A 25,582-nucleotide genomic window follows, 5' to 3' on the forward strand; every position below is an offset into this window, starting at 1 on the left:
TGCTATTGCTCCTGCTTCAGCCAATAGCACATAAATCACAGAACCAGAGGAGGACCAGCTACAGTAGACACGATTTATATTTATTTTCAGCTGAGAGATGGGGAGGTCCCATTCTTGAATTATTTCTAGCTTATAATCAATGGGTGTCTAATTCAAAAACACAAGAAAGTTCTGCAAGTAACTGCTGGAACCAAACCCGTCACTTGCCAGCTTAACGATGAAACCATCGCTTGCCATCAGGCTCCCTCCAGTTTGCTGGCTTTCCTTCACTGGATTTACAGGTCTCAAGACAGTCACCTGGGGGAGGCAGGGGAAGGAAACCTGCAGTCCCAAAGGTTATATATTCTTACTTGACAAGAAGGAAGAATGGGTTTAAGAATTATACTGATTAAATGCTAAAGTGTAGAAAGGTAATTCCCTAACTACAGATTGTTACTGGAATCAATTGAAAATGGAAAACGACAGCAAATTTTAAAAACAACGTCTCCAGCAACACAGCAGACAAACAGGACATGGATAAAAGATTGCAGTGCAAATCTAGTAACGCTTTTTTTGATCTGTTTGGTGTACTAATAGCTAATACTAAACAGGTATTCCTTCTCAGCACATATAAAAGCTACATGGATAATTACTAAACGTGAAGTGACTGGAAAGGTCACACAAAACCCCACTTCATAGTATTTCCACCCCAAGTATTACTTTATTATCCTTTACTCCGAATTTGCTTGTAATGTCTTTTCTTTGCATTACTCATCTTTTCCTTAACTTGTTGAAATTGATGAGTTTGCGATTGCTTGTACCAACCCTCCACTAGCCTCACAGTTTAATAAGCAATATTTTGTTTCAGCATGAAAATAAAGTACATACCGAGTGTTGCCATGAGGCAAATCATCGTACTTAAACGAATCACTAATCAACAGGTATGTTTGCTATCTTATTACTGTAAACACCAGAAAAAACCCAAACCAACAAAAAGCCCTCAACAAAACTCCTCCTTTCCAATCTGCTATACATTAAACCGCAAAGAAAACATACTCCTGCTTTGCACCTCCAACTAATCTTGCACAGATTACATGAAGGTGTATAGGTGCAAATGCAACTTTGTTTGCTATAAAGCACTCAAATTTATTTATTTATTTGGCACTAATTTCCACTCTTGAGACATTATCTTTAGTTATTACTTCCCCCCACCCCAACTGCCTGGAGTTAAACATTACATTGTGTCTCATGAAATCAGGCACCTACAGCTCCGGTTAGATTAATCGATTGATGCTGCCCATTCCAGTAAATAACTCCATTAAATTCAGGGGGCCTCATTCTGCAGTAGTCTTCAGCCAAATAATGAGCACATCAATATATAGGTACATAAATTAACTATTTAACACATGTGTATTTATGCACATTTCAGTGTAACTTATAATTTTACACTTAAAAATACCTGCATTTTTTTTCTCTGTTATGTACTCCCTCACAAGCTAATGAAGTCCATTTGGACTTTTTACTTATGTTTCAATGATCTTTTGATCATTGCCTTAAATCAAGCATTACTGAATTACATTCCAACATATGTTCAACTAAGTCATAAAATAGAAATTTGCTAATTGATCATGAGTTACAAAACCATTTTGCAGCAAGATGTGTTCTGATTGCTGAACCCATGGCGAGCCATGAGTTCCCAGGACCGCTAACACTGAAGCAGCAGCTCCTCATATAAGCACATCACTTCAGTTGAGCTCCAAGGAACTGGTCCAAATGCATGTGAGTCAGGAGGCAAAAAGCAAGAGACAAGCAGTAGCAGGAATTCACAGAAGGCTATAACTATAAAGAGCACTTAGAGACACAAATACCCCTCTCCTATTTTAACCACAGCACATGATGCTTAAAAGCCACTGATGCCACAACGTTCTCAGGCAGTATGAGAAAACATAGCACATTATTAAAAAAAAAGTAAATTAACAACATACTTTTCATGGTCCCATCTTCTTCTTCATCATCGTCGCTATTTATTACCATGGTCCCCAAGTCCGATTCTAACATAGTACTATTGTGTTCAATCATTGTCTGAGCGCCTTCACTCATCGTGCTTGTGGCCCTCATGGTACCAGCACTCTCCGAACTGGTCTTCACCATGGTGTGAGAGTCCAGCTCATCTTCATCCTATAAAGAAACATTTGTCAGAATGCAGCAGATCATTTAAAAGAAAGCAAAGTTAAGAATCAATCATTTAGATGCTTATTCATTAGTTTTATATCTTCACGTGACGTAGTTGTACTGCTAGGGTTCCAGGTTTAAAACTTTAAGAGAGACCACAAAATAATGTTCCATAAAAAAGAAGAATAAAAACTTACTTCTTTCTCACAGAGGTACAGCAGGGTGGATATACCAGAAATGTGGCCCACGCACCCACTTTGCATCAGCAGCCACTTTTGAGTAGCTCAGTATTTTCATGACCCATTATACCTCCCTGGGTTCCAAAACCAGTACCACATTCTATAGAAAGTGATTTAGTTGTTTTGCAACGGACTATCACCAAGGATTTGTGCTGATCACCCTTAACTAAATATCATGCCCTGCATCTTACATTATGCACAGCACCCAGATGACAGACCCTTGTTCAATTTAGGTATTAAACAATCCTCCAAAATAGTTTTGGAAGGCCACCTCAGAAACAGAAAAGCAACTTGACTTACTTCAAGTACTTACTACTTTTTCAAAACCTCTGTCACAAGAGTGAGCAAAATAACTTGTTGATACTATGTAGAAAAATATCTGGAGACTTAAGTCCTAAGTGAGTGGGGGGGCCAATATCATGAAGAGATACAATACCATTTTGAATCAGTGACAATAATGAGCCAGAAATGTGAAACTGGGAACTAATGACAATCCGGTTAATGAATTATAAAATGTATACAGCATACCAATATTTAAAAACATTAATGGGAAATCCCACTCTTTTCTGAATTCTGATCTAGATCATATGCACAACATCACAACATTTCAGGAATAATGTGATGGACTATACCCACTTTCTATGAGTAAAATCTATTATCCAACCAAACCAAAAAGAAACCAACAAAACCCCAACCAAACAAAAAAACCCCACCCAAGCCCCAAAGCCCTCCAACGTCTGGCACTTTCTATTTCTTACTGAACTCATTCCTTTCCATTCCTATTATTCCCGGACACAGCAGACAATTTGCCTCTAGTACAGACACGTGCGCACGCACCAGCTACATTGCCTGAACGCCTGCTTCCCTAATGGTTGGTCTAAGCAGATACTGAGAACCGCAGTCAGTAGCAATACACAGACACCAGCTCCCAAAAATTATTCTATTATGTCTCAACTAAGAGACACAAAAATAGATCTGATTTTGATTTAGACAGCCTGGCTAACAGCATAACGTAGTGAAATAAGGATATAGATCTACATCTGTGATTAAAATTTCAGATGCCAAAAGAATCATTCTTTTCCGGATAATAATTTGTAAAAATATTCTATAGTTCTTCAGTTGCGTCCTTTCTGGGTTTTTAGTTGCATTCCAAAACACTATATTTAATATCCTACCCTTTTAAAAATTATAATATTCCCAAAGATACAGATAGTTTAACAGCTACAGCACTAGAGGACTGTGCCAGCAAATAACAAGAATATTTTAGTATTGCTCCTCCTGGTGGCAACTTTAATTCTCTTCCACACGCCCACCTCCCACGTCCTTGCTGCCCCCAGAGGTTTTTACAAGTTATATTTTACCCTAACAAGGCTACTCAGAAAGAAAAGCCAAAAAGTGTCTTTTTTACGTTGCATTTTAAAAGTGCCAGAACAATTAAGTGATTATTTCCAAGTGCTTCTTTCAGTACTGCAACGCAATGCAACCCTGACCCATGACGTACTGCTGTTTCTCCTGTTAACAGCTACAAATGGGGCGTCTCGAACATACAGGCAAATCTCCGAGCTTAAGGCACGGTTACGTTTGATTTACAGATTTGCTTGACTAATATTAGTACCCACTTGCAGAGCATACATGGTCCTAAACTTACTAAAATTGAAATCGGAAATGAAACAAACACTGTCTCGAGACCTGGGACCTTTATTTCAGAAGTCAGTGAAAAAAAAAAGTGATGGCTAAAAATAAAAACAAGTACGAAATGGAGTTCTAAGTGACTGTTTTCCTATCTTCTGCTTCATTAAAAACACTGATATTTTATGTCTCTGGGCAAAGTGAACTGTTATCTTCTAGTGCCTAGAAGACTAAGGATCACAAAAGCCCAGCTCAGGAGTAACAGAACAGCTGTCCCAAAAAGTGAAGTACACGACAATTTTGATCAATAGTGGTTGCCCTAGATCAGGAATGATGTACTGAGAGAGCGCAATGTAAGGTTTTTTTTTCGTGCCTATGCATGCCCCAAAATAATGAATTTTCTGGGTTAAGCCAGATTGCTTCCAGAAGTATCATTCCAGCATTTCTCACAAATATGAGACTTAGCTAATACGCAGTAGACTATGCTGGATCTGAAAAAGTAACTTTATAAAAATATCCAGTGGGTGCAAGTTACGTAAGTACACATTTACACGAAAGATGAAAGCAACTCCTTCGTACAAATTCTGATTCATGCTTTATAGTTCATAAATATTGATGCAGAACTTATGATCTGTTGTTATAAAAATTAAACTCACTGATTAAATAAAAACAAACACACTCTTAATTTTAACCAGGAAAAAATTATAAGGTATTAAAGCTGAAGTGTCATGTTCTCATGCTGTTTATGAAAACAGAGCCAAGAATCAAGCAATAAAACCGACTAACTCTGAAATTTAACTGTCTGCTGTTCTCTTGTGTACAAGTAACAAGCACCAAGCTTGCATTTGCCAGGGGTTTCTGGTACACCAGCAGACAGCAACAGAAAGAGCACACTAGTATCTCTTGAAATGCTACAGAAAATACAATAAACTACAGAAACTGAACAACATTACAGTGTAATTAGAGCAAGAACAAGTAAAACACTGCCAGTAGCCTGCAACCCTATGGGAGTAACTGTTTGAATCTCCTTATTTACCAAAATAAATTAGAAGATTAACAAAACTAAGCCCTAATGGATGGAAATGCAATCATAGAGACTTGATTATCAGGAGAGTCGATTCAAAAAGACTTCAGCGGAAACAACACCTAAGACTTCACAATGTGATCGTAACGTCAAAGTTATCATCACACGAGAAGCTTTCTCAGAACAGACGGCCTTGGACATCACACCCGCGTCTCCACCATGATAGAAGCGAGTGACCTGCGCTGATAAAGATTAATGCATTTTTTCTGTTGCATTTTTAACATTCACAGGAAAAAAACGGGATGAAGACAGATACAGAAAAAACTAAACAAGACTAGTAAATACTGCAGCTTGCCTTTAAATCCCTAACTATGGTTCGTGCATGTAACAGAAGAGCACTAGAGGGCACCAGAGACAGCTAACTGGGCTCCAATACAGTAAAGGAAGATTTACATGCTGGCAAAATTTAGTATCCTGTAAAATCATTTCATTTACTATTAACACCTCATCATCACCTTTGAAAAATGTGGCTGTAGTCACAGCTATCTTTTTGTAAAAGCACTGTAGTAGCTACATAAACACATAATATAGTTTGGTCAAGAAGAAGGATTTTGTAGAAGTTCCTACCACATACAAAGCCCAACTACAACCCGAGTATACGCTTAATACCGAGCACATATTTAAGTTTAGACTCATCAGCAGAACAGGTAAAGATGTAACTTTCATTACACACTCAAACCCCATCAAATTCAATAGACTTATGTCATGAAACAGCATTGAAGCTTGTTTTCTTCCTCCTTCTAATTGATATGCCTAGTAACAACAACTTGCTGCCCACAATTATCAATGTTTACTCTTTCTGTATCACTTTCTGGCTCTAAATAGGTGTGGATTTTAACAATATGGTCTTTAAAAAGCTGTTTATGCCCCCTGAGTAGCTCTATTTCACTCAACAAAGTCATCTCTACGTATTTCTAACTTCAGGTCACCTGAAGGACTGCTATCAAATTTAATTAGCACATATGTCAAGTGTTCTTTGGCTAAAAGGAATAACACCATAAAAAAGTTTTAACACTGTCATGCAAAGTTAATATATATATAGATCCATAGATACATCATAGACATACAAACACATGAAAGATGCATGAAATACAAAAGCCTTCAGAAAAATACAGCCTAGTCTATCAGATTTAAAACACACGTAAATGATTCACTAGTTCCTTTAAAATAACTAAATATTGTAAAACTATAAAGGATAAATATAGCAATTATTTCTTAAGGCCTCAAAAGATAGATGCCAATTTCTCATATTTAAGATATGATTAACCAAATAAAGTTTTGCATGAATGAATAAATAAGCCTACATATAGGAATAATTGATTATTGACAATTGGCTAAGGTGTTGATAGTTGTCAACCAGTAAGTGTCTAAGACAAACAAAAATGGAGTATGGAAATAGTAATTCCTGCTTTGAATACTCTAAGATAATTAAGCGTTCCTCACGTAATAGAGACACTAAAATGTAAAAGAAAACATACAGGAAGAGCTGCTTGTTAGCTCATTCCTTTAAAGATCCACAGAAATAAATATTTATACATGTTGTCTGCAAGCTGCCAGGCAACGAGTGACTTTCCATTCCCATCACACAGCTGCCCAGGCTCAGCATTCAATCCGCATCACACTTCAAGAACTGCACCAGAGAAGAGATTGGTCATGTTTAGTAATGCCTAAACTAACATCTAAACTTTGATATTGAGATTAGCCTTCTGTAGAATACACCGATTTCGATTTTTGCTTAATTAAAAAAACCTGTACGATTACCTCAGCACCTATCAAAACACGTCAGTTTGTCAGAAGGCATTCTCACCACCCCAGCAGCTCTCCTAACAGGCATAAAATCAATTCCGAGCGCACTATTTGTAATGATACAGTATCTCTCTGGAAGGATGCTGACATGATGACTGTATTAAACTTGGCCATTTATTTACAGATGTCTAATAGGAACTCTTGAAAGCAAAAAATGATTTATGCTACAATTGACAACTTCCCATAATATAAAATATTCCCGGAAAGTGGTAAAAACAAAAAATAAGAATCAATTTTAGGACACAAGTCTTCCTCACTTGAAGGAAAACAAGCTGCATCAATCCTGAAAATTAAGTATAAAACTGTGAAATCTTTGCATCTGATTAATTCTCCAAAGCCACCTACTCCTCTCCATTCTACTTTCAGTCATGTAAGTCATTTTTAATCGGAGTGCCCATTACAATATATATATGCCTTTAAGAGAGAATTAAAACTATAAAAACTTATTCAAATATAACTGTTAGGGTTAAATCTGGTTTCCTAACAAAAGGAACACCATACTTGGAACATTTTACACCTTTCTTCTTGACGAGTCCCAAACATGTACCAGTGAGCAATAAGCACAACTGCTCACGCCTTACATAGGAAATTCTTGGGGGTTTAGATCAATAAATTCAAGCCCCTGACACGTTAACTGAAACCACTCTTTTTCAATAGTATATGGACTCAATTCACTGCCCATGAGAGACCTTTAACGTTGATAGACTCTACTTAACAATAACATCAATATTTGCTCTTGCTTTTCGGTGTTATTAAACATGCATTTCTCCTGGCTTGAGTCCGCTGTTGCACTTCTACAGTTAGGACTTCACAGCAACCTTATCGGGGAAAATCCACTTTTAACATATTATTTTCCAAAATTTATGTGTTAGGTGGCTATTACTTTCTGACTGAACAGAGACTCCAATTCCATATACAACCTCAAAACATTTCTAGATATTAAAATATGAAGAAATAAACGCATGACTTACTGTCACTACTACTACACAGGGTAACATAGGGACTGTCATATTATCTCTTCCTAGAACTGTTGCATAATTGCATCTTGGCTTATCAAAGGCTGTATTATCATTGGAACTGTATGTCCGTGTACTCCTGCACACTACACACAAGCAGCCCTGTATTTCTTCGGGGTTCTGTATGTATGCCATTGCACATTTATGGTAGCAAACTGGCACGAACATTCTCTGTTTTCCCTTTCCAGAAGGGAAAGAATAACTACTCCGTTAGAAGTGTAAAAAGAATTGGTTTATTGTTTTTCCTGTCAGTTCCCCCAAAGTTCCAAATTAACTGAAAGACATCATCTTTGAGCTTATTTTGAAATTAAACATTATTTAGAATTGAAATTGAGTTTTTTGGGGGGTTTGTTGTTAGTTTGGCTTTTTTTTTTTTTTTAATGACAAACAAATATTCCAATGCTTTCATTTTATTCTTCTGGGTTGTATCCTAGTTTCCATTTAATAATTTGTGCGTCCATTGATCAATCTCTGCCTAGTACACTTGAAAAATTAAAATATGTGCTGTCCAGAATTTTGCTTAAGTCAGGCCTCAATCACATCTATATGTTGCTCAGGAGTCTTCCAGCATGCAGTGTACCAATAACATGCATTCAGGAAACATGGTACAGAAAATTTCTCTGATTAAACAAAAAAACTGCAACAGTTTGCCCTGCTGTTTCTTAATTTGGCTGGTTTTGTGCTTTTAACTGATCAGAACCTTTAGTGACTGCAACTGGGCAAGATGCTGGTATCGTCTCTCAAATCAATCTGTAATTTCTCACCATGATGTACCACATTAAAACCCAGTTGCAAGACACGGGAAGTCTGTATTACAGCCAAACAGTTATTAAAAACAGTTTGAAACAAGATTAGCTCTGCGCTGTGACAATACAAAAGCTTCACAGGTCACTACCAAACACAGAGTGTTGACAAACTGCATTTGTCAGCAAGGAGATCCCTCCTCCTCACCTCACCATCAGTATTCTTCATTTCACTCATTTGTACCCTTACTTTTCCTATTAAAGCTAAGTATTTCCAAAGTTTTTTCACTCAAGGCTCACAAAGCAATACAAAATTATTAAAGGCATATATTTACTGATAGCAAATTTATACTTACTACCAAATATCCCATTAATAGTTTTAAAGTAACAGTAAAAATTTCACCTTTATTACAACCTCATCACAGATTATTTTTTAGAATCATAAACCATATCAAAACTTGGGGAATCAAACCATCTCAACAGCATAAAAGAACTATTTTTTTAAAAATAGGAACAAAAAAAATCCCTTTTTACTTAATCTTTTTTGTAACTGCAAACTTTTTCAAAACTTTTAACTATTCAACATAAAGCTTACAGCAAAAATGCCTGGACATCCTCTTGCCCATTACAAGGTATTTTGTAGTAGTACATACATGGTGGCTTATAGTCTTCCTTCAATAAAGCTGAGGGAGCTAAAGGGAAAAAAGGCACAAAACCTCTCCAGAATAACCTCTAGGAGTAACCACATTTATCTGTCCATGATCAGGATAAAAAATATGAAATTATCACACAAGTGCCATTTCCCACTTTGCCAGCAGCATCAGCCAGCAATTCCCTTTTGTTTGCTCCACTTACAAGTGGCATATATTCTTCTTATCTCTGCATGCAGTCTTTCTCTAGATTTGGAACTTCCCCCAAACTCAGAGATTTATTCCTTCCCTTCACTGAAGTTTACAAGAATGACATCAACTGTTTCTAAAAAACCATCCATTTTCTCTGCCATGAGCAAAGCTGGCACTTTGCTGGACAACTGCAGGTAAACTCTCAGTCACCTTACCACGGTACTGCAAACGCATCCTCTGAATTACTGTTGCTTAAATGCACACATAGGTACGGAGCAAATACAGGACAGCCTGACTTACCTTAGCCCACAGTGAATTTGACTATAGTCTATTTGTGTAGCCTAGTCTACTACTGAACCTCCCTCACAGCAAACCAAACAGACTGTAAGGATTAACCTTTCTGTGTTTTCCCCAAAGAAAAACAGTCACAATAACCTGTTAAGCAGAGTTAGAATGTGTAGTTCAAGCAGCTACCACCCTTTAACGATATTCAGTAACTACCCACTTGAACTCTTAAACTTGTCTCATGCTCTAAAATATTAAGGGACAGTTTGCATTAATCTCTTTTGTGCTTTGTATTCAGCCTACCTTCAGTGTCACTTTAAGTCCATCCTTCACAAAGTTTACTTTGCATTAGAACGGACCCATAGAGGCAGCCAGCTTATCTTGCTACGGAAGCAAACCACTAAATGCACCTGCAAGGGTTTACATAATTATATCCAAACGCAATATATTATGTGTTCAATATCCAGGATCTCTCTCTCTCTCAACTCCTGCACACATCATTTGGTATTATTTATTAATTTTAGTTAATCAATTTTAACTTGTAAGTCAGCATCATTGTATGTGTGGTAATACACTTCTTTGAAGCACATACTGCTGCATTGCATAAGACTGCCCTAAAGTAACTCATGTACGGAGAGTAATAATGTCAGGAAAACTGACTTGCTCCTAACACTGCCAAACAATTCTAAACACAACCTATTTATCACACAAACTGGTTCTCTCCTGAAACATACACTGACAATATCATCTGAAGAATTAAATCCTCTCACCGTTTATCACTTCATAGGTACAACTTGATCCAAAACATACTGTAATCACTACTTACTGTGCTTCACAACTATTCTGTGTATTAGACTCTAAAAAAAAAAAAAAAAAATAAATCTAAGTGCCCTGAACTGAAAATTAAATCACTTGTCTAGAAGCCCATATGTGAAAGTGGAACCTTAACAGTTTTGTTTCGGTTTGTTTTTTCTATGTTAGTCTGAACAGCTGAAGTTGACATGGTTTCTTTTCCCACCTCCTAGAAAAACTTTTTACTAGGATATCTCATGGAACTGAGTGCTGAAAGCGGGCTCATACAGCATTACTCATCATAAGAGTGGAACACTCAGACCTCATAGGCTAAAAACCAGGTAGAAATCTGGTAAAGAAAAGTATTTGAACACAAGCACAGAAAGCAGGGAAAAACTAGCAACTTATCTATCAAGTACAGATAGTTATAGGAAGAAAAGGTACACACTGAATTTTCTTCCTCCTCTTCTAGTTCTCTCTGCTGTTCCTCATGTCGCTTTGCCTTTATTTCCATAGCTTCAGTGATCAGGTCCCTTAAAATTGAAACTGGCTTGGCATTCTTAATGAATGTATGCTAGGAAAAAAAAAAATCATTAAATTATATAACATCATTACAATAGTTATGCTTCAGAAGCAATTACAAGTATTATTTAACACCACAGATTTCAGCGATAAATAGTATTTTACATTACACAGTAATTAAAATCTACACTAACACAACATACAATACCTCTTAGCTGCTTCATAAGTAAGATTTTACTTTAACTATTTTTAGTAACAGCAAACCTTGGGAAATTTAAACATAACACAACTGTTTTACAGTTAAGAATATAACTGTCCAAAGGAAACATGCAGTAAGTTGTAAATAGAGTGGTGATTGTCTGACAAGGAAAAACAAGTTCTGTAACTGAATATCTGAAAAAGTTTAATTAATCTCAACAAACTGACAGCATAAATTAGTGGCTGTAAGCAGAGCAGCTATGGCTGCCTACTTCAACAAGCCTGTTCTTTATATGTCATAAAACATTTCTTGATCTATGATGCTGAAATGTGGAACAAGCCAAAAAAATACTTTTCGTAGGAAGATTAATTTTTAATTCAAGGCCATTTAAAACATCACTTCTTCCCTTCAGGCAACGTGTGCACGATACCATTTAAATCCATTTTGCTGTCTAGTAAACACCTGCTGTTAGAAAAATTCTGATTTTTTGCATCATTATATACGAATACAATTTAGACAAAATGTAACTCTAAGCACCTCAGAAATATATTATTTAATATTTAAGAACTGTTCCCCAAAGAACAGAAGTGATGAAGACTAGTTTCCTACACCTATTATCTATCTTCTCACTTGATATATTAATTCAATTACTTTCCTTTTCCCCAATAATCTCCTCCCACAAGCAGTACTTTCATTCCCACTCACACACACACAGCACCTCCAGCTCCATCGCACATGCCCCAAATTCCAGCTGGGGGAAAAGGCAACACGTACTTGTGCTGGACACAGTATTTGGTTTTCTGGTGAGTAAGCAGGGGGAAAGAGAATACTGAGCTTCAACACACACACTCACACTCCCCTTACTTGCACACATTAATCCAAGTTTCTTCCATCCAGCTGCTGGTATTCAGCTAATCATATGAACTTCAAATATTTAAGGTCTCAAGTACTGATTCACACATCATATGAAAACCTGTAACTTCCAATCTTTACTCTCCTTGTAGTCTGCAATATGGTGTCCTCACAGTGTGGAAAGTAAAATATTCATAACATGGCTTACAATTTTGATGATCTATTACTGGAAACTACTTTGCAAAATTTTTACGTTCTTGTAGTGGAGTTCACTGGCATTTAAATTTTAAGAGAGGCTATTGCTAGGCAGAGACAGAATAGCAAATCTAGCATAAGTGTCTCAAAGATAAAATTTCAGAAGATCAGATTCTTATGCAGACAAATGAACAAAGAAAACTGAGAATAATATTTACCAATAGTAGTGAAAAGCATAAAATAACACTAAATTATCCAAAAGTTTAATGAATTAGGAATCAGGAAAGTCAAAGAAGCAAAGGACCTAGCAAAATCTTTCACTTCTGTCTCATGATCAAAGCAAGTTTATTTACAGGAAATTTTAGATTCCATCTTAATCATCATGGAACCCCTCCCTTCTCTGTTTTTCTTCAGGTACTTGTTTGCTTACTATGACAGCCCTGAAGGCAGTGGATAACACAAATACAGGGAGGAGAAAACTTTCCTCAACTTTTCTCTCTCCCCCCCACGCTGAAATGTGTGGCCCCTGTACAATTATGTCTGTTTCACAAAGACTAAATCTTTGATAGATCAGTCCCTCCCGTTGGATTTTTGTAGTTCTTTGAAATTTCTCTGCTTTATTTCTTTCTCAGTACCAAAAAGGTACAACTACTAAATTTCTGCAGCTACTAGAAGCTCAGGTCAGCGAGCAGGCTAAAGCCTAGCACGCCCTGCCCTAGCTCTGCAAGTCCACACCGCCAACTGGGGCTGGAATTTAAAAGTGCCCGCTTGGTCTAACTCAGCCCAAGAACAAACTCTTTCTACTGTCCATCTGCATCAGACGCTTCTAGGACACAAAGCAACCTGTCTCCTTAATTTGTCACGACCAGAAAGGCAGCCTGAACATGCTCCATGGGTGGTCCACACTTGTGGGGTAACCTGGACTCAATTCCTTTACTCAACACTTGCCCAAATCCTGAGATCTATTGAGGGCCTCTAGGCACAAAGCAAGGATTCCATTTTAATAGCAAGAACCAGCCCTAAACTGTATAAAGAGCAATTAATTTTTAGAAGCAGCAAAGGAGAAGTAAAATGGGGGTAGAGATACAGAAGCTGACAGAGAAAAGACCACAAAGTAGAAAAGAAATAAAGCATGACACTAGTTAAAATGAGATTTGCCCTCAGGAATTTTCACAACAGTTCTGGTTTGAGACTAGAGGAAAAAAGCCATAAAACTTGCATTTCCTCAGTAACTTAAATACTGACCTGTAGCAGCTGTGTTGCTGTAGCTCTTTGTTCAGGATTTTTCACTAAGCATTTCTTCACAAAATCTGTGAATTCATCAGACCAGAGCTCTGGTTTCCGGAAGGTTGGAGGAGGATTTGTAGGAATCATAAAAATAGCCTAGATAAAAATCAAACAACAATAGCAAGTTTAAACAAAACACATCATCACAGCACCGAAGCCAAGTAAATAGATTGCTTTATCCACCTTTCTTATCAGGCTAAGAATATGGAAGACAAATTTTAAGTAAGCTAGGATTTCCACTCAGATCAAGATTCAGGAAGCAAATCCATCTGCTACTAATGTAGCTACTTCCCATTAGATTTCCTCTATTTAAAATGTATCCTATTGAGCACATTATTTTATCTGTTGCTGTTTATCAATCTCCAGAGATGATTTTGTTCTTTCAGCAATGACAGCACTGCTTGTTTAAACAGACACGTATAAAGTAGCTGTGAAAAGGCAATCACCTTTCACCTTCTCCCTTAACTGCATTTAGTCTTCTAGGAGAATAGCTTTGGAAATTTGGTAGGATTACTATTTCCTTTTGCATCCTTAATTCTTCAGATGTAGTTTTAAAACTTGCTTTTCCTAGTAAGATTTAGAAATGTATGCTCAAAGACCTAAGCCAACACTAAAAGATAACAAAAATAAAACAAGTAACTTGTCTACTAGCAGTGAGAATTTACTTGAAATTGAAAAGCCAGCACTTTACCTATATAAAAGAAATTTCACACTGTTGCAAACCATATGCAGACAGATTTTTCAACTAGGAAAAAAGATTCACAGAATCACAGAACAGTTTGGGTTGGAAGGGACCTTAAAGACCATCCAGTCCCACCCCCTGCCATGGGCAGGGACACCTCCCACCAGCCCAGGTTGCTCAAAGCCTCATCCAGCCTGGCCTTGAACCCCTCCAGGGATGGGGCATCCACAGCTTCTCTGGGCAACCTGGGCCACTGCCTCACCACCCTCACAGGAAAAAACTATCTTCCTAATATCTAATCTAAATTCCATTTGTTCATTTCATTATCTGCCTAATACAAGAAGTACAAGACGAGACCTGGGCATTTTGTTGAATACAGATGTATGCTGCAACAGCTTTCTATTTTCAGTGAGCAGCCGTGCCAAACAAGTATATGAACCCAGATAGGAAACGCGGCACTCCACTACCCTGTCACTGGCCTTACCTACTTCACTGGTGATACAAGATTGTCAGTACAAGAGAAGTGCTTCTGGTATAAAGTAGTGCCTAACAAATTCCGCTGTTTCTGTCCTTGAAGGTAATGATATCTTCTGAACTTTGAACTGATGACTTTTAATCTTATCTTTAGCTGCTCTTAACAGCTAGCTCTGCAGTAGCCATTGAAAACACACAGCTGTAACGCAAGGCTAGTAACTTCTGTTTACGTGGTGTCAAAACGTATATCTCCTGTTTGATAATGAACATTGACCTGTCTCTCAGCAGGTAAGCAAAGCTTAGTTTCAGAGTTCTACTCAGCTCAAACGTTCTGGGAAAAATATTTGCTTTTGCCAATTACTTTCATCAACTACAGAGCAATTAGGAACCACAGCAAAGATGTGACTTCTTTATAATTCACAGAGGACAACCAGAAGAAAGAGGGAATTCATGAATCATTCTTTTATGGCAGGCAATAAAAGTCACAAAAGGAGATATTCAAGAGCCAGAGTTAGGGTCCTAAATCCACATGTATGCTTTGTATGTTTGTTGAAAATACCTACTTCAGAACCATGTATATTTATTTAGTGCTTAAACTGTAGACTTTTTAAAATCTTGGTATGTGACATAAGCTGTGTTAGCTACAAAAAAAAAATTTAGACGTGTTTTTGTAATACAAGAAAACATATAGAAACTACTTACTACAACTGTTGAGCCCAACTTGTTAATTATGCCAGGCACCTGCCAGCTTCTACCTCTCTCTCCCAGCTCTCAGCACTCCCTTTTGTTAACCAGCCTGAAATGCTGGTTTTCACTTCCATCTTCCCCCTCTACTTCCCCATTTTGGCTTGCATATTTCTCTGCATAAAAGTTAAGCTCCCTTTCTCTTTCAAAACACTATGATTTAGCTTCCAGCTACTTCTGTCTCCTTCCAAGAAGTCTGCAAAGCAATCACTGGAGAATTATAAAGCTAGTCCCAAATCTCCAGGAATAAAAACAAAATGTTTATCTGACAGGAACTTATTCTTCCTTTTTTCCTTCCATTTCTTGTCAAATACATCTTTCATATCCTAGAATAACTCTGTTCTATATTAAAACAAAACTTAGCTTATTCAGTCAGTAGGAAATCTAAGAGATGTTTTTTTCATTCTTCTTTCACCTTACCCTGCATTTCTCCACTCCCTGTTTCTGCCAAACTATTACCTGTAGTATTTTTTTTGCTTCCACTCCAGTTCCAATTTTCTCTGAAAGCTTCCCACAGCTATTGGTATCAGCTCAGCTCTCACTGTAACTACAGCTGACGGCGGTGCTCATACAGCCAGTGTTAAGCAACAGTGGGAACTGTTGCTTAAAAGAAAAACCAAACCAAACCAACACCACCAGCTAGCACTGAACATAAGCTACTACCCACCCAATTTACACAAGCTGAACTGGCAGTAACAACTGCAGGAAATGTTAGGAGGAAATAGTCCAACAGAGGGGGCAGGCTCTGACATACTGCCAAAGAGCAGGGGCTAATTCTCACCTTCCACATTTCCCTTCATATCTGCCACAGACTGGCAAGTCTTATTCAAGTAACGCATCAAATATATAGTAGTCAAGCTGTTAAATCGCATGATTCAGTCTTCTGCTTTAACCATCCAATCATCCTTAAAAAAAACCAAAAAAACAAAAAAAAAAACCCAAAAAAAACACCTCTAAAGCTGCAAGACATCCGAACTCGGGCCTGAGGGACCAGAGCAGCTTAATCAGTGTGTGTCTTCACCTGTCTGTAACAGAGAGCCCATTCCAAATTTGTCCTGACCCGGCCCTTCCACCTCTGAACCTTGAGCCCAGCTCTCTCCTTGCAATCATCTTCCACACGTTGCTCTGGGGTAAGTCCTGCACCCTGCAGTGAAACCAGAATCCACAGCGAACTACAGCATCTACGTGCAAAAGGATGTGGGGAGGGAGGGAGATACATCATCCAGGGCAGCTTTCAGTGGCCACCTCTCAATGTGGCACTGGACAATCTCACACAGTTTCTACCAGAACTGTCGCCTGGCAACCAGCAGTTACGGTGAAGCTGAGGACCAGGTCTCACATGAGAGCAGAACTGCACGAGTCAGCACATTATTTTCTTTTTATTATTCTTAAAAGGCCTAGCATTTTAAATGAAGTCCAGGCTGAAAACATTTTTTTCATGAAGGTTCTTTTATGGACAGTTTTATTGGCATGAAAATGTAATCAGATGAATCAGGAAACGCCAAAAGAAAAATGAGACCCTCATATACTGCATGTGGAATTTCCTAATCAGAAAATCCTTGCAGCTCATTCTTCCTGTCAGTCAGGGTAATACATCTGCATTTCACACAGCTCACGAACACATTAATGATCACCAGTAATTTGGTAGAGGTACTATGTCTTCTGGGTTTTAGCTCCTTGAATAACTTCTCTACTGCTTAGTTTAAATAAATTATTTGTAACAAATAGTAGGAAACGAAAACAGTAACTTTTACTGTTATTATTTGCCCAGTATCATGAATGCTACTGAAGGAGACAAAGATTTTTATATTGTGGCAATTTTACAATTGTCACGTGGTGAAGCTCCATTTGTAGAATCTACAGAGAAACTTTTTTAGAGTTTGGTAAGGATACAAGACATTCACAGGCAGCTAGTGACTCTGTAGCTTTTGGCACCACAATTATACTAGTTAGTTTATCAATCTACTGCAGAAAAAAACCCTCCAAAATACATTTATAGTCAGTAACATATTTTAGAGTACGAAGTCCTATTCAAGGTTGAATACTGTAACATGTCATAGAACTTCCCTCTCCTCTTGAACAGCCTTCAAAAAGGCTATGGAAACACCACTAATGATCCACACAATTCAACAGCTGTCTAGAAATGAAACACCAGCATGGACAAGAAGGGTGAGATACGAGCAGGTTCTACATTGGTTTGGCTTTGTTGAGCTTTTTTAATTCAGAACTACAATACTGCAGTTTTTTGCAAAGCTTTGTGAAAGTTACAGAACAATGCCTCAGGTTTAAAATGCAGTTTTTTTGCAAAGCTTTGTGAAAAAGTTACAGAACAATGCCTCAGGTTTAAAGACAAGGAAGTCGGTTTATGATCTGCTTTGGTGTAGATAATACATTTAACTGTCAGAAGCACCCTAAAAATCACCAGCTTCCTCCTGTCCGCAAATGCAGGAGTTAATGTAGAAGCACCCTAAAAGTCACCAGCATCCTCCTGTCCGCAAATGCAGGAGTTAATGAAGATCTAGTGGCCTCATACTTTTTGTGCAAAATTACAAAAAAGACTGGTTCCATCAGACATCTATCAGATACCTGATCCAAGGAGATTCTCAACATCCCTTGACTTTGATTCTCAATATCCTCCAACTTTACTCAAACCCCTAACTGGAATCTGAACATGTGATTCAAAATGTTTGAAAAGCTTCATTATCTTTCCGTGTGAAATATTACTCATGTTGAAGCAGCTAATAGCAATTTTTTATTTCTTTTTAGAAAGAAAAAAAGTGGCTTCTTACTCATGCACCAATTGTCACTCATCCAACTACACCTTTCCTTTTTTTTGGAGGTGTAAGTGCTGCTCTTTAATAATTTCAGTGATAAGGGCAACATGAACTACAGAGATTCATAAGGAATCACTCAAGTAAAAGCTGTGCATCCTATGGCCCATGCAGCGTTATTTTCTTCATTTTTCACTGCCTGTCTCACACCTCACATACTTCTAACAGAGAAGAGGCTTGAAAAAACACACTAAAACGAAGCATTCACTACACTTTTGCACAGGAAAAGCTGAACAGTTTACCCTGAATTAAAGACTAGAGAAATGCAAAAGCTGTCCAAGTTTCATCCTCTTAATTTACCACTAACACTTTTTTGAAACGGTGTGTCATGAAAAGCATTTACTGAATACATGTTCAGTCATCAAATACTCCGGACTGATGTAGCCACCCAATGGATAACTGTTCCCCCCAAATCTTAGCTAAAACACATTCTTGGTTTAATCTAAAATACTGAATACTATTACCAAGTTAGGGGGAAAAAATGTTCATTAAAGTTGCTTATATTTCAGTTGACTTTAAGAATGAATTAGTAGAAGAAAAACAATTAGAAATGGCACCGAAAAGGGAAACCACACACACAAAAAAAACCCAAAACCACACTAAACAAAAAACCCCACCAAACCAGCAATTACATTCTTCTGAAATCTAGATCATCAAAAGAGAAAGGAAACATTCTTCCCCTTTCACAAAATTTGAAAAACTGACAGTACCAAATATTAAAAAACACCTACATTTCCAACACTAAGCAAAAAACTTAAAGACTCCTATCCCCGTCCAACCAAAAAGGCACTTTCTTCACTGAGAGTTAGCAATGACTTAATGTGACCGAGCACCAGAAGGACAACACCGTGTTGTTACCCCCACGTGCCTCACAAGCTGCCAGGGAAGTACAGCTAGAATTATCAACACAGGCCTGAACGCAGGAAACGACAAGAGGAGATTTATTCCAGAGAACTTCTGGACATACAGTAATTGATACAGAATTTTTAACCCTAATGAAGGGAAATACATGTGACATGCAATTCTGTTGTGCTCATTTTGATAGTTCTTCAGTAGTGACCACTGATTAAATAGCATACATATACAGTAAAAATTACATTCAAAATTATTTTAGGATAAAATGACAGACACCTCATATTAAACACTAGGAGCATTTAAAAAAAAACTTTAAAAACCACAACCCAAAGCCACAACTGTTACAAGTAGTTTAACAGTCATTCGCTGTCACAAGCTGCCCTCTGGAATGATGACCTTTGCTGTTCAAAGCAAATTATGATGTACTTAAGACGTAAAGTAATAAAGTAATAAACACAAAGAAAAGAAACATAATGGAAAGAATAATCACATGATTAACAGCAAAGATGCGTTACTGAAAGATAAGCCGTTTATATTGACCTGTTCTTTTATTATTGCTAGTAAGTTCATAACATTTTGACAGCATTACAATAGGTCAAGAATGTAAAGATACCAATCTCAAAAGTTTTGCAATAGTAAGTGCAATTGTAAATCTACTGAAAATAATTGACCCTTGCCTTGTTAGCATCATCACTGAACAGATCTGTGCTTCAGGATTCACCTATGAATTTGTTCTTTCTACTAAATGTGGGAGTTGGACTCGATGATCCTTACAGGTTTTTTCTAACTTGAGAAATTCTATGATTCTACACCACTTCCTTTAAAAAAATTGCTTAAAATTTCAAATGAATATTTCAGATAATCTGTTCTGTGACAACAGCTTGACGAAGTCGGCATTCTAAGGCCATAGGTTTGTTTAGTTTGGTTTTTTTTTTTACTAGTTTTAAACAAGCTCACTTACACAACTGATTTTTAAATCCCATTACATAGCGTAACTTAAAAGTTCCACCATATCCTGAAAGAAATCTGCACTGGTATATTTAAAAGGCAGAACTTATTGCACTGGCTGTTATCCAATTAGCAAGACAAAGAGCAAGCTCCCCCTGCTAACTCATCTAAAAAGATCGTGCCATCTGCATTATGTCTGCTCACTCTCAAACCCTTTTTTCAGATGAGTAATAAAAATATTTACCACCAATCTCTTCCCAGAAGTATCATCTCAGCATGCTGTCCTAATACCAGTTAATTTATCAATTCATCCAAGGTTTTTTTGTTTTGTTTAATTTTGAAAGTTTCTTGACCTCTCATAAGTCACCCCTTGTACTAGCCGAAGAGATCTAGAAGCAAGGCAACAAATGACTTGATGGAGTTGTACGCAAAGAAACAACTTTGTTTATCTGCAGTGGCCTTCATTTGCTTATTTCTTCTTCCTCTCCCTTCAAGTCCAGCAGACCCATCAATATCTCTCCAGGCTTCCTTACAACTTATTTAAATTATTCCCTGTGATTTGGGGAACTCTTCATGACTTTTGCCTTTAGGTTTTTCAGCTAATATCTTCTCCCAGCTTTCCATCTTCTACTTTAAAACTGAATAGTTTGAGTTTTTCTATCTAATTCAGTAGGGCTATTTCAATTTTCTGAACCCAGCTCTTCAGCACAAAATATTCTTGAACTCTGCCATTCAACTGAACACTGTCCTCCCATTTCCTTTTTGTTTAGAGACTTAACATTCAAGTTACCGTTTCATCTGCAAGGTTACAAACCCATTGGTATCAGTGAAGTTACAAGAGAAGAGACACACAGCAACCTGATCCTCAAAATTCCCCCCTCCCTTCAACTTAGATAGCAAGCCTTTACAGAAAGGCAACAAACATGTTTCAAAGGTCTGCAGAAATTAAAAATAAAGCATGGAAACATCTGCAATTTCATGAAGGTTTTTAAACTGCTGTTTCTTTAGTGTTTGCTTTGGGTGAGAGGGGCAGGATGTTTTAGATAAGTGAAAATTACACAATTTTTAAAGCAAAGACATTCACTGAAAACAAAAATAATTTTAAGCTACTCAAGGTTTTGTGCTTAAACTACCCCAGGCAGATAAAGGTTTTGAATTTTTAACTTACATATACAGGAATTTTCAGAGAAAAATACCTAACTTGTAAATAATCCCATATAGGTACAAAACAGTATAATTATTTAACATTTTATTGAAAGGTTATATTGAAAGTTCACATCTGCAATAATTCCAAGTTTCCACATTTTTACAGTGTCCAGAGGTAAGAAAAAAAAAGCAAAACTTAAAATGACTAAAAAAAAAATTCGAACACTACCAGAAAACAAGACAATGAAAGTCAGCATGTCTTACAAACACAAACAAGAGTTTCAAACACCTGAAAGGAACTGCAGCATTCTAGGACAGTATTTCAAACAATTTCACTCACCAAAAGGAAAACTTAAATGAGCCAGAAATTAATTCATGACTGTTGTTCTGAAAGGTACCCTCAATCTCAGCACTGGGTGAGCAAGATGCATTTAATCAGGAGGAGGAAGAAGGGTGCACAGAACAGAGAGAGGGGACCACTTCAGACTGCCAGCCAGTCTGAGGTTCTACCATAACCCTCAGGGAACTTCACTGACATTTCAGAGCCTCTCATACCAAGTTATACATTATGGCAGATCTTTGCTCAAGAGCCAGGCAACTCCCTGCCTAAAGGATACTTCCCAGCCACACAGGTGTCCAGGAATCAAAAGAGGGAGAAAGTGTCTTCATGACTGATGGTACCTCTCTCAGTTCCAAGCATCCTGCTATCATTTAAATCCCCCCTTTCACAGAATCCAAGAAATCTCAAACATAAGTCTTGAACCTGAGCAACTTTTTCTTTTTTCAGCATTAAACTAGTTTCTTATCAGTTACAAAAACAAGAAAATGGTTCTGAAAGTGCACATTGCATGACTGAATCCAGCGAATACTCTTTTGATTCAATTAAGTCTTCTTTCACCATAGTTTCTTTTACTCCTGATTCAGTACTATTTTGAGAATTCATAGACATAATGCCTACAAGGTTCCAATTCAGTTACCCAGAGTAAGAAACTCACTTTCTCTCCAAGAACGCTCCAACAATACAGCTTACTTTAATAATAAAATCTTTTCTTCCCACAGTATTTTCTGCAGCTTGAGAAAATGAGGTGACTGCATCCAGATACACATTAAAATTTACTGCGACATGAAGTGGAAAAACTGCACTTGCAATTATATTTACTAATAAAAGAGTCAAGGGGTGAGTAACTCATGTTTGTGAGAAAAAGCTGTAGTAAACTTGCTGGACACTAAATATGAAACGTCTGCCATAACCACACGCAGCAGTCGTGACAGAAGGCGTTCAGGAGATAGGCAGCAGTTCTCCATTCAGGATCCATTAGACCTCTAGCAGCAGTACTGTGCTCAGTTTTAGGCATCACACTTCCAGAGATGTGAACCAACTGAAGATGGTTCAAAAGAGAGCAGCTACAATGCTTAGATACTTAAAAAACACGATCTTCAAGGAAAGACTGAATGAGTTAGGATTGCTTAGTCTAAAGAGGAGGTGACTATAGTGAGAAACATGGTAACAGTCTCCAACATGTTAAATGTCACTTCAAAGGGGGAAAAAGAGTCTTTTCTTCAAGTCTATAACAAACTGAAGAAGAGGTAATGAGTTTAAATTTTAACAAGCAACATTCAGGTTACAGAGTAGCAAACTTTCCAATAATCTTCCTGAGAAGTTCCAGAATTTGTCATTGTATTCTACCCAAAATTATACAAGTACAGTTTCAGAACTGCATGATCAAAATTTGGGCATGTGTTTCAGAGACCTTTTCCACCACCACAACATCCCCATTCGCCTTGTGTTCATGCAAATCACACAATCTCACAAGACATAGTATTCTCCCTAAGTCTAACCTGAAAATTCAGTGGAAGAGTGCATTGCACAAAGATGAATGAAACTCCATCTGCATCCTTCACAGGGTGCGCTCTTGCCCTGCAACAGCTCCTCTGCCTCTGATTTTCTGAGGATTATGTAAGGACTTCAAGAGTCAATGCTTCCAGAGGTTGTTACACGTAGGAAAAGGAAAGGTTACAGCTTACAAAGGAAAGCAGGGATTTAATCTAGTCATGTCCCAACTGGAACAGAGTCTTGCTAGAAAAATCATCTGCACACTGTGAATTTTAAAACCTAGTGGTTGACGGGCACTGGGATGTCCAAAGGTGACTTTGGTAACTGAAAAAGAGGATTATCATGTTTGGTCAGCCTAGGTATGGGAAGAGAATGACCATGTTTAAGAGAAGAAACGTGAAACACAAAGGAGCCATGCTCACAACAATGTTTGCTGTTTCCTACTTCACCATTTACAATAGCAACAGATGAACAGGTGACAGCACAAAGAAAAACAAACCATTCATTTGCAGTGTTCAAACTAAGAACTAAAATTAAACTGACAGATTACAATATTCCAGATATTAAATGCCTGCATCCCACCGAAATAATGGAAATGTCTAATTAATTACAAAATACTTTCTAGTCTATGAAAAAGTAACTGAGCATTAAGTTCTTACACCTTAAAGCTCTGTCTACCTTGAAGCAAAAAAGGAAAACAACTTTTCCTGTCTCTGTTCCACTGACATCCAAGATACTGAGAGAATATGAGACTAAAAGGTGCCGCTTTCCCGGCTACCAGCTATGTACAGAGACCAGTGTGACTGTCCTTGCCTAGCTAGTATTTCCAATATTCTCCCTAACAGCTTCATAAAAACATCATTTACATTGTAGCCCCTTAATTTAATTGCTAGATTAGTGTAAAAGTTACCTACATCCTTTCCTGTAAGGAAACATAGTTGCTAGAGCAAATCTAACTTTTTTTTTTCTACTCCATAGGCCATGATGCAGACACAAGCAGTGGCAAGCATCAGAAAGTAAAATCTGGACATTTGAATGACCAAATGAAAAGAGAACTATAACCAAAGCATAGTATTACTTACACAATTACACTGCTCTTACATTTAAAAAAAAATAACACCCCTTTTAAACCAAAGTGAGTAACGCAACTACAAAATCAAAGTCAGAGTTAAAATTCAAATATATCACTGGAACTGATACTTCAGTTCTTCACGGCACTTTGTCATCTTAGTAGGTGTAACCATTGCTCTCTGAAACGGAAAGCAAAAAATATTAACTACATAATGGCATTCAACAGAAATCCTTCCAAATGACATAGGTAAAACAATAAACCAAATTCTGGACAGGCTAGGTAGAGCGAAAAGAAGTTACCTTTCTGAAATGGTATTGTGTCTGATAAAACTGGAATTGGTAATGATTTAATAACTGGCATGACATACATCCTACGGAAGATTATTCCAGAAGGGAAAAATGTTCCAAAGATAAAACATACAGACAAAATTCAAAAGCCAATTATTATTTTTTAAAATAAGATAGTAAAAAGGTAAAATGAACTGTGAGACAAAGTCGGCTCCCCATATCTTCAGTTTTACCTTTTTACTATCTTATTTTAAAATGAACTGTGAGCCAAAGTCGGCTCCCCATATCTTCAGTTTTATTTATCAAACTGAAAAATCTCTCCAACTTTCTCTTTTCCTGTATAAGACCAAAACCATGAGATGTTCTGTTTGCATTACAATTACACTAATTCAACGCAGGTCACTTGCTTTTTACTGAGTCCAGATGACATTTAGTAAGCTAAACATGGGCCAATTAGCTTTAACGAGAAAAAAGAAAAAGCGGGGGGGCTGGTTGCTGCTGGGTAGGTCACACAGTGGCTACAGAACAGAATTGCTTGAATTACATTTTGACTAACATCAAATACAGAACTGAAGCTAAAAACTACCCTTTTTTTTTCCTGCATGCCTTCTAGATTTCTCACATTGAAATGTAATAATTCAAAAGCCATCTCTTTCTCACCCTGAGGTGATAGACACGAACAAACCCACCAGAAGTTTTGGTTGTTTCCTCTTTATTCACTCTATTAAAAAAGCCACATTTTTAATATGCTAAGAAGCACAAACAACGTAGTTCCCACTTGATTCTTAATACCCCCAGTGGCTAACCAACCTTTTCAAGCCTGCTCATTTGAACTTAGAGTAAAAAAGACCCATGGCACTGGAGATTTAGTGGACGCTAATAATAATAATGGTCTGTGCTTCTTCTATTTCTGCAATAACATTTGCATTCTTAAATCAACCTGAACTGACATGTAATTAGCCATACAATAACCTTTACTGATAATACAGAGAAACTAGTTCCAGAGGGGCAGGAAAACACTCAAGCTTATCTCCAAGAAGCCAATTATCTGTATGTCTTTGTTAATG

At 37.3% G+C, this 25,582-nt stretch overlaps 1 protein-coding gene across 1 annotated transcript in view; it reads right to left on the reverse strand.

Moving 5' to 3' along the window:
- Nucleotides 1–25,582, reverse strand: part of STK3 (serine/threonine kinase 3) — a 99,595-nt gene that overhangs the window by 50,025 nt on the left and 23,988 nt on the right. Inside the window, exons 4-6 of the mRNA XM_010084683.1 lie at nt 13,601–13,738; nt 11,036–11,161; nt 1,965–2,157 (exon numbers count right to left, since the gene is read on the reverse strand). Coding sequence (XP_010082985.1) covers nt 1,965–2,157; nt 11,036–11,161; nt 13,601–13,738 — 457 coding nt within the window. The remainder of the gene's footprint in view (nt 1–1,964; nt 2,158–11,035; nt 11,162–13,600; nt 13,739–25,582) is intronic.

The sequence above is a fragment of the Pterocles gutturalis genome, unplaced genomic scaffold (genome assembly GCF_000699245.1).
Source record: "Pterocles gutturalis isolate BGI_N339 unplaced genomic scaffold, ASM69924v1 scaffold4965, whole genome shotgun sequence".
Classification (NCBI taxonomy): domain Eukaryota; kingdom Metazoa; phylum Chordata; class Aves; order Pterocliformes; family Pteroclidae; genus Pterocles; species Pterocles gutturalis.